Below are 18,513 nucleotides of genomic sequence, written 5' to 3'. Positions count from 1 at the left end.
ACCCCCAAATCTCCACAACTCTTCCTCTACTCACGAAGATGTGTAAAACTCGAAATCTCCACAACTCTTCCTCTACTCACGAAGATGTTTAAAACCCGAAATATCCACAACTCTTCCTCTCCTCACAAAGATGTTTGAAACCCCAAATCTCCACAACTCTTCCTCTACTCACAAAGATGTTTAAAACACGAAATATGCACAAGTCTTCCTCTCATCACAAAGATGTTTAAAACCCGAAATCTCCACAACTCTTCCTCTACTCACAAAGATGTTTAAAACCCCAAATCTCCACAACTCTTCCTCTACTCACAAAGATGTTTAAAACCCCAAATCTCCACAACTCTTCCTCTACTCACGAAGATGTTTAAAACCCCAAATTTCCACAACTCTTCCTCCACTCACGAAGATGTTTAAAACCCCAAATCTCCACAACTCTTCCTCTACACACAAAGATGTTAAAAACCCCAAATCTCCACAACTCTTCCTCTACTCACGAAGATGTTTAAAACCCGAAATTTCCACAACTCTTCCTCCTCTCACGAAGATGTTTAAAACCCGAAATCCCCACAACTCTTCCTCTACTGACGAAGATGTTTAAAACCCGAAATCTCCACAACTCTTCCTCTACTCATGATGATTTTAAAACTCGAAATATCCACAACTCTTCCTCTACTCACGAAGCTGTTTAAAACCCGAAATCTCCACAACTCTTCCTCTACTCACGAAGATGTTTAAAACCTGAAATCTCCACAACTCTTCCTCCACTCACGAAGACGTTTAAAACCCCAAATCTCCACAACTCTTCCTCTACTCACGAAGATGTTTAAAACCTGAAATCTCCACAACTCTTCCTCTACTCACGAAGATGTTTAAAACCTGAAATCTCCACAACTCTTCCTCCACTCACAAAGACGTTTAAAACCCCAAATCTCCGCAACTCTTCCTCGACACACAAAGATGTTTAAAACACCAAATCTCCACAACTCTTCCTCTACTCACGAAGATGTTTAAAACCTGAAATCTCCACAACTCTTCCTCCACTCACGAAGACGTTTAAAACCCCAAATCTCCACAACTCTTCCTCGACACACAAAGATGTTTAAAACCCCAAATCTCCACAACTCTTCCTCTACTCACGAAGATGTTTAAAACCCCAAATCTCCACAACTCTTCCTCTACTCACGAAGATGTTTAAAACCTGAAATCTCCACAACTCTTCCTCCACTCACGAAGACGTTTAAAACCCCAAATCTCCACAACTCTTCCTCGACACACAAAGATGTTTAAAACCCCAAATCTCCACAACTCTTCCTCTACTCACGAAGATGTTTAAAACCCCAAATCTCAACAACTCTTCCCCTACTCATGAAGATGTTTAAAACCCCAAATCTCCACAACTCTTCCTCTACTCACGAAGATGTTTAAAACCCCAAAGCTCCACAACTCTTCCTCTTCTCAGGTGGATGTTTAAAACCCCAAATCTCCACAACTCTTCCTCTACTCATGAAGATGTTTAAAACCCCAAATCTCCACAACTCTTCCTCCACTCACAAAGATGTTTAATACCCCAAATCTCCACAACTCTTCCTCCACTCACAAAGATGTTTAAAACCCCAAATCTACACAACTCTTCCTCTACTCACAAAGATGTTTAAAACCCCAAATCTCCACAACTCTTCCTCCACTCACAAAGATGTTTAAAACCCCAAATCTCCACAACCCTTCCCCTACTCACAAAGATGTTTAAAACCCCAAATCTCCACAACTCTTCCTCTACTCAGGAAGATGTGTAAAACTCGAAATCTCCACAACTCTTCCTCTACTCACGAAGATGTTTAAAACCCGAAATCTCCACAACTCTTCCTCTACTCACGAAGATGTGTAAAACTCGAAATCTCCACAACTCTTCCTCTACTCACGAAGATGTTTAAAACCCGAAATATCCACAACTCTTCCTCTCATCACAAAGATGTTTCAAACCCCAAATCTCCACAACTCTTCCTCTACTCACAAATATGTTTAAAACCCCAAATCTCCACAACTCTTCCTCTACTCACGAAGATGTTTAAAACCCCAAATTTCCACAACTCTTCCTCTACTCACGAAGATGTTTAAAACCCCAAATCTCCACAACTCTTCCTCTACACACAAAGATGTTAAAAACCCCAAATCTCCACAACTCTTCCTCTACTCACGAAGATGTTTAAAACCCGAAATTTCCACAACTCTTCCTCCTCTCACGAAGATGTTTAAAACCCGAAATCCCCACAACTCTTCCTCTACTGACGAAGATGTTTAAAACCTGAAATCTCCACAACTCTTCCTCCACTCACGAAGATGTTTAAAACCCCAAATCTCCACAACTCTTCCTCGACACACAAAGATGTTTAAAACCCCAAATCTCCACAACTCTTCCTCGACTCACGAAGATGTTTAAAACCTGAAATCTCCACAACTCTTCCTCCACTCACGAAGACGTTTAAAACCCCAAATCTCCACAACTCTTCCTCTACTCACAAAGATGTTTAAAACCCCAAATCTCCACAACTCTTCCTCTTCTCACGTGGATGTTTAAAACCCCAAATCTCCACAACTCTTCCTCCACTCACAAAGATGTTTAAAACCCCAAATCTCCACAACTCTTCCTCCACTCACAAAGATGTTTAAAACCCCAAATCTCCACAACTCTTCCTCTACTCACAAAGATGTTTAAAACCCCAAATCTCCACAACTCTTCCTCCACTCACAAAGATGTTTAAAACCCCAAATCTACACAACTCTTCCTCCACTCACAAAGATGTTTAAAACCGCAAATCTACACAACTCTTCCTCCACTCACAAAGATGTTTAAAACCCCAAATCTCCACAACTCTTCCTCCACTCACAAAGATGTTTAAAACCCCAAATCTCCACACCTCTTCCTCTACTCACGAAGATGTTTAAAACCCCAAATCTCCACAACTCTCCCTCCACTCACAAAGATGTTTAAAACCCCAAATCTCCACAACCCTTCCCGTACTCACGAAGATGTTTAAAACCCCCAAATCTCCACAACTCTTCCTCTACTCACGAAGATGTGTAAAACTCGAAATCTCCACAACTCTTCCTCTACTCACGAAGATGTTTAAAACCCGAAATATCCACAACTCTTCCTCTCCTCACAAAGATGTTTGAAACCCCAAATCTCCACAACTCTTCCTCTACTCACAAAGATGTTTAAAACACGAAATATGCACAAGTCTTCCTCTCATCACAAAGATGTTTAAAACCCGAAATCTCCACAACTCTTCCTCTACTCACAAAGATGTTTAAAACCCCAAATCTCCACAACTCTTCCTCTACTCACAAAGATGTTTAAAACCCCAAATCTCCACAACTCTTCCTCTACTCACGAAGATGTTTAAAACCCCAAATTTCCACAACTCTTCCTCCACTCACGAAGATGTTTAAAACCCCAAATCTCCACAACTCTTCCTCTACACACAAAGATGTTAAAAACCCCAAATCTCCACAACTCTTCCTCTACTCACGAAGATGTTTAAAACCCGAAATTTCCACAACTCTTCCTCCTCTCACGAAGATGTTTAAAACCCGAAATCCCCACAACTCTTCCTCTACTGACGAAGATGTTTAAAACCCGAAATCTCCACAACTCTTCCTCTACTCATGATGATTTTAAAACTCGAAATATCCACAACTCTTCCTCTACTCACGAAGCTGTTTAAAACCCGAAATCTCCACAACTCTTCCTCTACTCATGATGATTTTAAAACTCGAAATATCCACAACTCTTCCTCTACTCACGAAGATGTTTAAAACTCGAAATATCCACAACTCTTCTTCTACGCACGAAGATGTTTAAAACCCGAAATTTCCACAACTCTTCCTCCTCTCACGAAGATGTTTAAAACCCGAAATCCCCACAACTCTTCCTCTACTGACGAAGATGTTTAAAACCCGAAATCTCCACAACTCTTCCTCTACTCATGATGATTTTAAAACTCGAAATATCCACAACTCTTCCTCTACTCACGAAGCTGTTTAAAACCCGAAATCTCCACAACTCTTCCTCTACTCATGATGATTTTAAAACTCGAAATATCCACAACTCTTCCTCTACTCACGAAGCTGTTTAAAACCCGAAATCTCCACAACTCTTCCTCTACTCATGATGATTTTAAAACTCGAAATATCCACAACTCTTCCTCTACTCACGAAGATGTTTAAAACTCGAAATATCCACAACTCTTCTTCTACGCACGAAGTTGTTTAAAACCCGAAATCTCCACAACTCTTCCTCTACTCACGAAGATGTTTAAAACTCGAAATATCCACAACTCTTCTTCTACTCACGAAGATCTTTAAAACCCCAAATATCCACAACTCTTCCTCCACTCATGAAGATGTTTAAAACCCGAAATCTCCACAACTCTTCCTCTCCTCACGAAGATGTTTAAAACCCGAAATATCCACAACTCTTCCTCTACTCATGATGATTTTAAAACAAGAAATCTCCACAACTCTTCCTCTACTCATGATGATTTTAAAACTCGAAATCTCCACAACTCTTCCTGTACTCACGGTCACGACTCACTTTGTAAAAAGTTTCTGTCGCCGCGCATTTCCCGTAAACCAGATCCACGCTTGATTCGCGCCGAACGTCTTCTTCTCTTTTCTCGCCCACGTAACTTCTATCGAATCCTCTCGATCATTATCTCACCCCATCGCGTATTATCCTCGTTACTTCCAGTTTCAAAGTTTTATTCACAAAAATATTAAATCCTGAATAAAAACGAGGAGGAAAAAAAGGAGGTCCGACATGCCAAGCTGGACGATGCACCTTCCTCAAGGTGTCTTGAAGACTTGAAGAGAAGATTGATTTCGAAGCTTGAAATTCGGTTAAACACCAATGGTGATGGAACGTCACTTGAGGGTTGAGAACCACCGAAGGTTTTGGACATTCGGTTGTTGTTGAGTGTTGTCTTGTGTTTAGTTGTTCGGTTATCGGTGCAGCCTGTGACTGCTGGTTTGTATCATTAGAATGTCGCTGTTCTGCTGTGTATGTGCCCACCCAGTTCCCGTTTTCGATGATAAATTATTTGTTGTGATATTGTTTGCAGACCAGTGGCAGATACAGACAGGTGGCACCATTCAACGTTCTCTCCAAGGGTGAATCAATATATATATTTATTTATTTTTTGTATCCAAGATCGAGTCCCATGTGAGAGCTAACATTAATGACAAAAAAACAAACGGACACATAAGACAAAATAAAGAGAGTGGGAGACAAGATGGGGAGAGAGGGGGAAGCACACAAGTTCAATATTTGAGAGCAGGGACATCGGGAGATCTTTGGGAGGGAGGTTGGGAGGGTTTGGAGGAGGAGGCGTGGGAAGGGGGGGGGGGGGGTGGGAGAGGTGAAAACCACTTGGACACAGCGAGGACTTCCAGGAAAGAAGTCGGTATTTCAGTGGATACCGACTGGATCTGGGGTGGATCTGGTGGTGGAAGTGGATCTGGGGTGAATTAACGGGGGTAGAAAAGATCAAGGTGCTGGATGGGGGAAGATAAGAGATGGTGGTGAACAGCTGTTTTGAAGACCTGGAGGGATGAGTGGGATTGAAGAGAGTGGGGGAGTTTGTTCCAGAGGCGGGAGAAAAGAGGAATGAAAGAGTGAAGGTGAGCAGAGAGCCTAGCTTTTGGCAGTTTCACCACAAGAGGGTTGCTGGCAGATCTTGTGTGACCTGAAGGAATATTTGGGGGACAGAACACAGATAGAGCTGGGGGGGGGGGGGGGGGGGGTGCAAGGCTGGAGAGGAGTCGGTAGAAAACAGAAAGACCACCAACCTGCCTGCGGTGAGTCAGTGAAAGGCCCTCGGAGTTAGCTTCATCGCGGGAGATTCCAATGATTCTGAAAGCTTTGGTTTCAACAGCGTGAAGACGAGCTAGGTGTGAGGCAGGAGCACCGGCCCAGAGGGGAGAACAGTATTCCATTGAGCTGCGGATGAAAGCCTTGTCTGTGGTGAGGAACTCAGTTGTGCCGAGGAAGGACTTCACACGACGGAGGATGCCCAGTCGGCGACTGGCATTGGAGGCCAGGTTGGAAATGTGGTTTTCCCAAGAAAGATCATGGCAGATTGTGAGCCCAAAGATCTTGAGTGACAGAACTTCTTGGAGAGGATTGTTGAGAAAGTAGATGGGAGGGTTGTCCAGACGGTCTTTTCGGAGAGACATAGTAAGAGTGTTATATTTGTCAGGATTGAAAGACATGTTCCACTTGTTTGCCCAGTCTGTGATTTTGTCCAAGTCTGCAGAGTGAGGAGGCTGCAGACTGCCAATCTGAGGGATGAGGTATGGAGCAGCAAAGAGAGGGGTCGTCAGCAAAGAGATAGAGAGGATTTTCCAGAGATTCGGAGAGATCATTGATGAAGACCAGAAAAAGCACAGGGCCCGGAACACTGCCTTAGGGATCTCCAGCCTGAACAGGAAGGGGAGATGAGAGAAATCCATTCAGGGCCACACGTTGACTATGACCAGAGAGGAAGTCCGCAAGCCATGAGTGGACATTTCCATGGATACCATAGGAGGAGAGTTTGGTGAGCAGAGCGGGGTGCCAGAGAATATGGAAGGCACGTGATATGTCAAGGGAGACAGTCAAGGTTCAGACATGTTAAGGGATTATGTGTGTGCATAACATTTGATAACTAACGAACTATTGTGCTTACATTTTATAACGAACCGAACTATTGTGAGTACATTTTATGACTAACGAAATATTGTGCTTACATTTTATAACTAACCAAACTGTTGTGATTAAATTTTATGACTAACCGAACTATTGTGATTACATTTTATAATGTTGCGGATATGAGATTGGCCTCCATCCATATCCGCTTGTAAATATTCCCCTATTTCCCCAATACTTCCCAACTATCCCCAATCCCCCATTCCCTAGTCCCATTTTCTGTAAACAACACTCTGTAGACCCGACCTCCCCCTTTTTCCCCCATTAAATGTCGCATCCAGGTCCACCGCATCTCACGTAGACAACTATAGGACATCTTGCTAGTTATTCTTAGTCTATGTCAGTTAAGGACTCGTTTCCATTAATTCTGACTCTTCGTTGCACCAGAATGTGATTGTATGGCACCGTTAGAAAGTTTAGGACCTCCCAATACCTCCCCGCAGCTCTTCCTCATGGTACAACAACAACAACAACAACAACAGCGGCGGCGGCGCGGGGAGTGTGCGTCCTCACTCCGGCTTGGTTAGCCGCCATTGAACATGTGCTCCGACGGGGTTACCACGCAGGGGCTCGCTGTCAGCTCCTCGTCAAGGGCGGAGCCCGGTAACCCCCCGCACCCAATAGAAGCGGCGGACCGATTCCATCTGGGGCGGAGCTAACGAGCCGAGGGCGTGTCACTCCCCGCTGAGCATGCGCAGAAAGAGGGAGGTGACGTCAGATGCGCCCTCAGCTTGGAGAGAGAAGACGCCACCTCCGAGTGCTACAATACCTCCCCGCATCTCTGGACCGGACCGTGTTGATTCTGCCCCTGAGCCAAGGTGCACCTTGTGCTATCGACTGCCTGTCCTTCCCTGCCATCAATCCCCGTGTAAGTCAGTCTTGTCCCGTTTGTCTGTGGTCTGTCGGGGATAGATAAGACTGTGTCTAAGTGCCCATCTTTTCTGTGCTTTACCTCTTACCGTGTAATCTACCCGTTTCTGCATCACCAATTATATCCTCCTCCGGAGGTCTTGAGAACTGTACCCCTTGTGTCGTTGCATTTATCCCAGCCGTTGTGTCCTTTCCATCATTGATTTAGCGTAGCGCGATTCGGCCAACGTTCGAGTGGAATCGGGGGGGATAGGGTTCTAATCGGGGAGTAACTGTGCGGACGCGGTAATACCAAACCGCTCGGTAAACTAACATCTAAAACCGCATCTGTAACAATAACAAGCTGAACTATTGTGATTACATTTTATACCTAACCAAACTATTGTGATTACATTGTATAACTAATGAACTATTGTGCTTACATGTTATAACTAACTGTTGTGCTTTCATATTATAACACTATTGTGCTGACATTTTATAACAATTGTGCTTATGTTTATAACTAACTATTGTGCTTACACTTTATAACTAACTATTGTGCTTACATAATATGAATAACTATTGTGCTTACATATAACTAACTATTGTGCTTACATGTTATAAAAATATGCTTATGTTTATAACTAACTATTGTGCTTGCATATTTAAACTAACTATTGTGCTTACATGTTATAACAATTGTGCTTACGTTTATAACTGACTATTGTGTTTACATTTTCTAACAAACTTTGTGCTTACATTTTATAACGAGCTATTGTGCTTACATTATATAAATAATGATCGATTGTGATTACATGTTATAACTAACTGAACTATTGTGATTACATTTTATAACTAATTAACTATTGTGCTTGCATGTTATGACTAACTGTTGTGCTTTCATAGTATAAAAATATTGTGCTGACATTTTATAACAATTGTGCTCATGTTTATAACTAACTATTGTGCTTGTGTATTATAACTGACTATTGTGCTTACATTTTCTAACAAACCGTTGTACTTACATTTTATAACGAATTATTGTGCTTACATTTTATAACCAACTATTGTGCTTACGCTTGTAACTAACTATTGTGCTTACATTTTATATCTAACTATTGTGCTTACAATGTATCACTAACTATTGTGCTTACACGTTATACCAATTGTGCTTACGTTTATAACTAACTATTGTGCTTACATTTTGTAACTACCTATTGTGCTTACATATTACAACTAACCATTGTGCTTACATTTTATAACAACTATTATGCTTGCATTTTATAACCTACTATTGTGCTGACAATTTATAGCTAACTATTGTGCTTACATGTTATAACAATTGTACTTACGTTTATAACTAACTATGATGCTTACATTTTATAACTAGCTTTTGTGCTTACATATTTTAACTATCTGTTATGCTTACATATTATAGCTAACTATTGTGCTTACATATTATAACTAGCCAATGTGCTTACATTTTATAACTAACTCTTGTGCTTAAATCTTATAACAATTGTGCTTTTGTTTATAACTGTTGTGCTTGCATCCTATAACTAACTATTGTACTTACATTTTATAATGAGCCATTGTGCTTACATTTTATGGCTAACTATTGTGCATACATTTTATAACTAACCAACTGTTGTGCTTACACAGTATAGCTAACTATTGTGCTTACATTTCATAACTGTTGTGCTGTCGCTGCTCTCAAATGTTGTGTTTGTGCTTCCCCTTCTCTCCCCATCTAGTCTACTGCCACCCTTATTACATGTTTTGTGTGTCTGTTTGATTTTCATGAGCCTCGATCCTGTATACAAAAAAAAAAGTAGCAGGCAGGCTCAGTCAGGGTCACCCAGATATCTCAGATGGCAGAACATTGGTACTGTTTTACAGAGTGCCTGGGTTCGAATCCTGGTCTGGACGTGTAATTTTCCCTCATTTATCAATTCAGTTAATTAGTTGTAATAAGTAAGCACAATAGTTTAAAATGTAATCACAATAATTATAATATGTAAGCACAATAGATAGTTGGTTTAAAAATGTTAAGCCGATAGTTGGTTAAAAAACACATAATTTGTATTCACACCTGAAGAGAAAGATGAATGGTACTACTGTGGCGGACACGAAAGCTCACTGGCGTGATGGCATCATTCCGCGCACCAAGTGGGCGGCGGCCACGCCCGAGGGGTAGGCGTGGCCGTGGGATATACACCGGGCGCGCAGCCCGGAGTGCTCCAGTGCTACAGTGGAGCTCTTGTAATAAAGACTCTTTGAACTTACCGCGTTGTCCGCTTCCTCCTTGCTAAACAAGTAGCGCACGTAGCACCGCACTTCATTGGTGACCCTCCGACGTTCTGGTCAGCCGTCGCTGACCACCCGAACCCGCCACAGCAATGGCAACCAACGCGGTCACAATCAAACTCCCCGAGTTCTGGGAGGCTCAAACTGAAGTTTGGTTCCTGCAGGCAGAAGCCCAGTTCCGACTTCGAGGCATCACGGTGGACGAGACCATGTACTGCCACGTGGTCGCCTCCCTCAGGCCCGGCACGGCCGCCCGCGTCGTGTCGGTCCTAAGGAACCCACCGGCCGACGGCAGGTACGAGGCGATCAAGCGCCTCCTCCTCACCACGTTCGGCCTCACGGTGGACGCACGGGCCGACCGCCTCCTGGACCTCCCCGAGCTCGGTGACACGCGACCGTCGGTCCGCCTGGACCATATGCTGTCGCTGATGGGCGACGAAACCCCGAACGCTCTATTCCGGGCGTTATTTCGACGCCAGCTGCCGGCACGAGTACGCCTCGCGTTGGCCGGTTCTGCGACGACGGAACCCCGAGCTCTCGCTGCCGAGGCCGACAAGTTATTCGCGGCTTTGGACACGCAGGCGAGTTTTGGCGCGGCCGTTGCGCATCCCGAGGCTGACCCTGATGCTGATGCACCACACCTCGTGGATCTCGAGGCTGATGCACACCGCGTGGCCGCCGCCACGCCACGCCCACCACCACCGCGAAAACCGCGGCCTCCACCTTCGCCGCAAACCTGGTGCCATTTCCACGCCAGGTTTGGCCACAAGGCGAGGAATTGTTGCCCGCCGTGCTCCTTCGGCAAGTCGGGAAACTACAAAGCCGGTGCTCGGTAGCGGCCCTGAGTGTCGGCCATTCCGGCAGCCTTCTTTTTATAATGGACACGTTGTCCGGGCGCCGTTTCCTATGCGACATGGGTGCACAGGTGAGCGTTATCCCTGCCTCTACGTCCGACAAGCGAACCGCGGGCCGGGGCCCCGCATTGCTTGCCGCGAACGGAACACCCATACGCACATTCAGGAAGCGCTGCCTCTCCCTGCGGTTTGGAAGGCAACGCTTCACGTGGACGTTCGTAACCGCTAGTGTCCACATGGCACTGCTCGGTGCGGATTTCCTCTGTGCAAACAGGTTGATGGTAGATGTGAAGAACAGACGCCTTGTCCAGGCTGAAACGTTCAGCTCGCTTGCTTGCGCGCTGAGCAGCTCGTTGAGCGGCTCACTGAGCGGCTCGCCAAGTGGCTTGCTGAGCGGTTCGGTCCCGGTGAGGTTAGTTTGTATGCTTCCGGCAGCGGACGAATTTACCCGCCTCCTCGCCAGCTTCCCGGCCCTTACGCGGCCCACCTTCTCGGTGGGGGCCGTAAAGCACGGGGTGGAACACCACATCCCCACCGCCGGGCCACCGGTCTACGCCCGGGCACACCACCTCGAGCCGACGAAGCTCGCGGTAGCTAAAGCGGAGTTCGCTACGCTGGAGCGGCTCGGCATCGTGCGGCGCTCGGAGAGTGCTTGGGCGTCACCGCTCCACATCGTGCCAAAGCCCAGCGGGGGATGGCGACCGTGCGGGGACTACCGGCACCTCAACGACGCCACCACCCCCGACCGCTACCCCGTCCCCCACATCCAGGACTTCTCCGCCCAGTTGGCGGGCATGTCCTTCTTTTCAAAGGTGGACCTCATACGCGGCTACCATCAGGTCCCCGTCAGGCCGGAGGACATCCCAAAGACGGCGGTCATCACGCCATTCGGACTTTTCGAATTTCTTCGGATGCCCTTCGGTTTGAAGAATGCGGCTCAGGCATTCCAGTGACTAATGTACAGCGTCTTGCGCGACTTGGATTTTCTGTACGTCTACCTGGACGACATTCTCGTCGCCAGCGCGTCCCGCGAAGAGCACCTTCACCATCTCCGCACGCTTTTCGAACGCCTGGGCCAGCATGGCCTCATCGTGAACCACGCCAAGTGCCGGTTCGGCGTCGCCGACATCGACTTTTTGGGGCACCGCGTCACCAGGCACGGGGCCGTCCCCCTACCGGCCAAGGTGGAGGCGGTGAAGGGGTTTCCGCACCCCCGCACGATCAAGGGGCTCCAGGAGTTCCTGGGCATGGTAAATTTTTTTACCATCGGTTCCTGCCCCGCATCGCCCAGCTCCTGCGCCCCTTACAAGAGGCCCTCCGAGGGAAGCCGGGCAAAGGTGACGTTACCTGGACCGAGCAGATGGATGCGGCGGGCGCGAAGCTCGCCTTGGCTAACGCCACCATGCTCGCGCACCCGGCGCCCGATGCACCGATCGCCCTCACCCCCGACACTTCGGACTACACGGTGGGCGCGGTGCACGAGCAATGGGTGCGTGGTGCCTGGCAACCGCTGGCGTTCTTCAGCCGGCAGCTTCGCCCGCCCGAATGCCGTTATAGTACCTTCGACCGCGAGTTGCTCGGGCTTCACCTGGCGGTCAGGCACTTCCGCGATCTGCTTGAGGGCCGTGCATTCATGGCCTTCGTCGACCACAAGCCACTGGTCTTCGCATTGGGCAAGGTTGCCGAGCCGTAGTCGGCCCGGCAGCAGCGTCACCTCTCGGCCGTGTCCGAATATAGGACGGCCATCCGGCACGTCGCAGGGAAGGACAACCCGGTGGCGGATTGCCTTTCCTGGTCCGTCGCCTACGCAGTCCACCTTGGCATCAACTATGCCCGGATGGCGGCGGACCAGGCCGCCGACCCCGGCATCCAGGCCTTGCGGACCACCGTCACGGGCCTCCGCATCACCGAGGTGCCATTCGACGGCGCTGGCACGGCCCTCTTGTGCGACGTCTCCCTCGGGCGGCCTCGCCCCATCGTGCCCACGGGCTAGCCAGGTTTTTGACGCCATCCACGGCCTGTCCCACCTGGGCACGAAGGCCTCCCAGAGGTTGGACGCCGACAAGTTTGTCTGGCATGGCCTCCGGAAGGCCGTCAGCGGCTGGACCAGGACGTGCCTCGCGTGCCAGCGCGCGAAGGTGCACCGACACACCCAGGCCCCATTGGCCCCGTTTACGGTGCCGGAACGTAGGTTCGACCACGTTCACGTGGACCTGGTGGGACCTCTGCCCCCCTCGCGGGGTTTCACCCATGTCCTCACCATGGTGGACCGCACCACCCGGTGGCCGGAGGCCGTGCCTTTGGCGGCGACAATGGTGGCGGACGTCGCGCAGGCGTTCATCGCCACCTGGGTCGCCCGGTTCGGCGCCCCCTTGGACATCTCGTCCGACCGCGGCCCCCAGTTCACCTCGGAGCTCTGGGGGGCGGTCGCGCGGGGGCTCGGGGTCCAGTTGCACTGAACCACGGCCTACCAGCCCCAGGCCAACGGCCTGTGCAAGCGGTTTCACCGCTCGTTGAAGGCCGCGCTTCGGGCCACCCTCCGCGACGGCGGCTGGATCGACAGGCTCCCCTGGGTCCTGCTGGGCCTCCGGACGGCGCCCAAGGACGACCTGCACGCATCCGCGGCGGAGTTGGTCTTCGGACAACCGCTGCGGGTGCCGGGCGATTTCCTCCCCGACCCCACGGCACCATGGTCTGGTGGGACCTCTGCCCCCTCGCAGGAGCGCTCCGTGCTTCAGGAGACCACCCGGAGGTTCGCCCCGGTGCCGACGGCGCACCACGGGCACCCACCTATGCACGTCGCCCCGGAGCTTCGCACCGCGGAGTACGTCTTCGTCCGGCACGACGCCCACCGGACACCACTGCGGCCCCCGTACGACGGGCCTTTCCGCGTGCTGGAGACCGGGGTGAAACATTTCACCTTGGACATCGGCGGTACTCCCGACCGCGTCTCAGTGGATCGCCTCAAGCCGGCCCACCTCGACGTGGACCACCCACCGCCGGTGGCTCGGCCCCCGCGTCGAGGCCGCCCCCCTGCGGGCGGACCCCTGGCACAGCCCAGCCCCGCCGGCACGCCGCCCCCCGGTCCGGCACCCATCCCGGGTGCAGCCGGAGGCATCCCAGCTGGCATCCCTGCACCCCGGACGCTGCCAGTCGCCAGAGGGCGCTTCGGCCGGGTCATCCGTTTGCTCCGCAAACTGGCCCTCCAGGTGCGCGGGAATTCTGGGGGGGTGCGTGTGGCGGACACGAAAGCTCACTGGCGTGATGGCATCATTCACGGGGTAGGCGTGGCCGCGGGATATACACCGGGCGCGCAGCCCGGAGCGCTCCAGCCTCCAGTGCTACAGTGGAGCTCTTGTAATAAAGACTCTTTGAACTTACCGCGTTGTCCGCTTCCTCCTTGCTAAACAAGTAACGCGCGTAGCACCGCGCTTCACTACCACTCTATCTGCCATGGTCCGCATAAAATATCACAGCAAATAATTTATGTCCTCCTACCCCCACCTCCGGAACGGCTTTTGGGGTGATTCATCATTGTGTGTGTTACTGCGATCGAAGCACAAACACAGCGGCACAACCACATTCTCAGCAATGACACAAACCAGCAGACACAGGCTGCACCGATGACCCAACAACTAAACACAAGTCAACACTCAACAACACCACATGTCAACAACCTTCGGAATGTTCTCAACTCTCAAGTGACGTTCCATCACCATTGGTGTTTAACCGAATTTCAAGATTCGAAATCAATCTTCTCTCCAAGTCTCCAAGACACCTCGAGGAAGGTGTATCGTCCAGCTTGGCATGTCGGACCTCCTTTTTTCCTCCTCATTTTTATTCAGGATTTAATATTTTTGTGAATAAAACTTGGAAACTGGAAATAACGAGGATAATATACGATGGGATGAGATAATGATCGAGAGGGATTCGATGGAAGTAACATGGATTGGAAAGGAGAGGAAGAAGACGTCGTGAATCAAGCGTGGATCTGGTTCACGGGAAATGTGCGGCGACACTCACGACAGAAACTTTTTTTTACAAAGTGAGTCGTGACCGTGAGTACAGGAAGAGTTGTGGAGATTTCGGGTTTTAAACATCTTCGTGAGTAGAGGAAGAGTTGTGGAGATTTCGGGTTTTAAACATCTTCGTGAGTTGAGGAAGAGTTTTGGAGATTTCGGGTTTTAAACATCTTTGTGAGTAGGGGAAGAGTTTTGGAGATTTCGGGTTTTAAACATCTTTGTGAGTAGGGGAAGAGTTGTGGAGATTTCGGGTTTTAAACATCTTCGTGAGTTGAGGAAGAGTTTTGGAGATTTCGGGTTTTAAACATCTTTGTGAGTAGAGGAAGAGTTTTGGAGATTTCGGGTTTTAAACATCTTTGTGAGTAGGGGAAGAGTTGTGGAGATTTCTGGTTTTAAACATCTTCATGAGTAGAGGAAGAGTTGTGGAGATTTCTGGTTTTAAACATCTTCACGAGTATATGAAGAGTTGTGAAGATTTCTGGTTTTAAACATCTTCGTGAGTAGAGGAAGAGTTGTGGAAATTTCGGGTTTTAAACATCTTCGTGAGTAGAGGAAGAGTTGTGGAGATTTCGGGTTTTAAACATCTTCATGAGTAGAGGAAGAGTTGTAGAGATTTCGGGTTTTAAACATATTTGTGTGTCGAGGAAGAGTTGTGGAGATTTCGGATTTTAAACATCTTCATGAGTAGGTGAAGAGTTGTGGAGATTTCTGGTTTTAAACATCTTCATGAGTAGATGAAGAGTTGTGGAGATTTCTGGTTTTAAACATCTTCATGAGTAGATGAAGAGTTGTGAAGATTTCTGGTTTTAAACATCTTCGTGAGTAGAGAAGGAGTTGTGGAAATTTCGGGTTTTAAACATCTTTGTGAGTAGAGGAAGAGTTGTGGAGATTTCGGGTTTTAAACATTTGTGTGTAGAGGAAGAGTTGTGGAGATTTCTGGTTTTAAACATCTTCATGAGTAGATGAAGAGTTGTGGAGATTTCTGGTTTTAAACATCTTCATGAGTAGATGAAGAGTTGTGGAGATTTCTGGTTTTAAACATCTTCATGAGTAGATGAAGAATTGTGGAAATTTCTGGTTTGAAACATATTTGTGAGTAGAGGAAGAGTTGTGGAGATTTCGGGTTTTAAACATCTTCGTTAGTAGAGGAAGAGTTGTGGAGATTTCAGGTTTTAAACATTCATGAGTAGATGAAGAGTTGTGGAAGATTTGGGGTTTTAAATATCTTCGTTAGTGGAGGAAGAGTTGTGGAGATTTCAGGTTTTAAACATTCATGAGTATACGAAGAGTTGTGGAAGATTTGGGGTTTTAAACATCTTCGTGAGTAGAGGAAGAGTTGTGGAAATTTCTGGTTTGAAACATATTTGTGAGTAGAGGAAGAGTTGTGGAGATTTCGGGTTTTAAACATCTTCGTTAGTGGAGGAAGAGTTGTGGAGATTTCAGGTTTTAAACATTCATGAGTATACGAAGAGTTGTGGAAGATTTGGGGTTTTAAACATCTTCGTGAGTAGAGGAAGAGTTGTGGAAATTTCTGGTTTGAAACATATTTGTGAGTAGAGGAAGAGTTGTGGAGATTTCGGGTTTTAAACATCTTCGTTAGTAGAGGAAGAGTTGTGGAGATTTCAGGTTTTAAACATTCATGAGTAGATGAAGAGTTGTGGAAGATTTGGGGTTTTAAATATCTTCGTGAGTAGAGGAAGAGTTGTGGAAATTTCTGGTTTGAAACATATTTGTGAGTAGAGGAAGAGTTGTGGAGATTTCGTGTTTTAAACATCTTCGTTAGTAGAGGAAGAGTTGTGGAGATTTCAGGTTTTGAACATTCATGAGTAGACGAAGAGTTGTGGAAGATTTGGGGTTTTCAATATCTTCGTTAGTGGAGGAAGAGTAGTGGAGATTTCAGGTTTTAAATATCTTCATGAGTAGAGGAAGAGTTGTGGAGATTTGGGGTTTTAAACATCTTCGTGAGGAGCATTGAAGCTCATGGTATCGGCGGTTGGGTGTTGAGGTCCATATCGTGTTCGGATCGATTTATTGTGGTGTTTTTTCCAGGTCCAAACAAATCACAAAATGGTCAAACACTTGAAATATTTCCTTCAATCCTGACAAATCTTTCTCTCTATCTGAAAGTACCGTCTGGCAACCTCTTCCTCACATTTTGAATTTTGGGATTTTCCGATTCTTCTTCCTCTTTCCTGTGTGAATACTCTCATTTAATTCCCAAAGTAACTTCACTTTCCTCGTGTTCAAACTATCTAATGATACAAATGCTCTTCCTTTATATCTTTTATACAGGTGACTCAGTCCTACTTCCCAGTGTGATGAACATGAACTGAATTCCCACGGACATGTTCCAGAGGAATGTTGTTGTTCCATCCGATTTTATTAAAAGTGGTTTCTTATTTATTACCTGAAAGTTATTGCTGTGGGGAAACTATCTGCATATCAGCACACCTGTGGCATGGATTACCTGTGAGCACAAGTACTCCTTCATACACATCCCCTGTGCTTGTGTGTGAGGCCTTCTCACCATTGAATGTCTTCATCATAAAATTGTAGAACACGCCCAGATTTTATATAAATATCTAAACTTTTGAATGTTTTATATGCGGCCAAATCAACATGTAATACAATTGCAGTATTGTCTTTGGACATGCAATTTTGTTTTTTTGGGGGGTCACTGGGTGTTGTGCGTTGGTGTGTGGTGAAAGTTTAAAGTACTGTAACTGATTGAAGCAGAAGATAAGGCCTCAAGTATGGAGGTACTTCACATATTGGCACTTTGTCAGATCAAGGGACTCAGAGTGGACTAAACATGAGGAAGAGTGGTATGTTTCCCTCCTCTCTGAAGGTTCACCCACCATGTACGCTCAAGTTGGCTGTGAGAAGGATTCCTGTCATGTGCAGCCGGAATCCGAACAGCAGACTGTGCTCGTGTGTGAAATGAAGGTTGAGGAGCCGGAAGGATTTCCCGAGATTCTGCAGATAAAAATCGAGGATGTGAATTCCTTTGGTCTGGAGGAGGAGCAAAGTGACCAGCCGAACGGTGAGTTGTGTGATTGACATCATTTCTGATGAGATCTGTGTTTGTTTCGTGCGCTTTGTTTTTTATACTTGATCGAGGCTCCTGAAAGACCTGGAGCAGAAAGGAAGGGAATAAAATGGAAAGAAGAAACAATAACAACAGCAGAGTATAAGTGAGAGTGAGATGAAATGGAGGGGACATGGACACATGGGGGTGAACAAGCTGCACAGAAGTTTAAGGAAGAAGAGGAAGGTGAAAGTGTGGATGATGAAACCAATCAATGAACAAACGAAAAGAGGTGAGGTGAGATAAAGAGTGAGGTGAAAAGAGGTGAAAGAGGAAGAGAAAAGTTGTGAAAGATGAAGAGGTGATGTGAGAGGGGAGGGGGCGGAATGATGACCTGAATGATCATGAATGATGAATGACCTGGAAAAAGGGAATGCTATGGAGGATGATCTGAGATTGTGATGAACTGCTGTCTTGAAGACTTGGAGGGAAGAATGGGATGGAAGAGAATGTGGAAGTTGTTTCCACAAGTGGTTAAAAAGGGAAATGAAAGAGTGAAGGTGAACAGTTTTCCTGTATTTTGGGAGTCACCAGAAGGGGGTTGATGGTGGACATGTGCTCCCTGCATAATTGCAGAAACCTAGGAGGAGGCGGTAGTGGGGTAGGGTCTGTGGGGGGGAGGGGGAAACCCTTGGAAAGAGCAGACCA

At 47.2% G+C, this 18,513-nt stretch overlaps 2 protein-coding genes across 9 annotated transcripts in view; one reads left to right on the top strand and one right to left on the bottom strand.

The window, feature by feature from the left end:
• LOC137428085 (uncharacterized) overlaps nucleotides 1–4,663 on the bottom strand; it is a 37,959-nt gene extending 33,296 nt beyond the window's left edge. Inside the window, exon 1 of one of the 2 annotated variants that reach the window (XM_078778356.1) lies at nucleotides 4,595–4,663. Coding sequence is in view for 1 of the 2 variants with exons in the window: in XM_078778355.1 (XP_078634481.1) it covers nucleotides 4,595–4,622 (28 nt within the window). In the remaining variant the exon portion in view is untranslated. The remainder of the gene's footprint in view (nucleotides 1–4,594) is intronic. The other variant, XM_078778355.1, reaches the window with a different exon arrangement.
• A 10,027-nt stretch (nucleotides 4,664–14,690) lies between these two features.
• LOC137427365 (uncharacterized) overlaps nucleotides 14,691–18,513 on the top strand; it is a 351,150-nt gene continuing 347,327 nt past the window's right edge. Inside the window, exons 1-3 of one of the 7 annotated variants that reach the window (XM_078778347.1) lie at nucleotides 14,702–14,800; nucleotides 17,070–17,246; nucleotides 17,626–17,820. In XM_078778347.1, the coding sequence (XP_078634473.1) occupies nucleotides 17,637–17,820 (184 nt within the window). In that variant the 5' untranslated portion in view covers nucleotides 14,702–14,800; nucleotides 17,070–17,246; nucleotides 17,626–17,636. Of the gene's footprint in view, nucleotides 14,814–16,332; nucleotides 17,247–17,625; nucleotides 17,821–18,513 lie in introns of those variants that run through there. The other 6 variants (XM_078778348.1, XM_078778349.1, XM_078778346.1 and 3 more) reach the window with 6 other exon arrangements.

Source organism: Myxine glutinosa, chromosome 5 (assembly GCF_964187855.1).
Source record: "Myxine glutinosa chromosome 5, kmMyxGlut1.1, whole genome shotgun sequence".
NCBI lineage: Eukaryota > Metazoa > Chordata > Myxini > Myxiniformes > Myxinidae > Myxine > Myxine glutinosa.
Note: the sequence above shows the minus strand (reverse complement) of the source record. Positions and strands in the feature narration are given on the sequence as shown.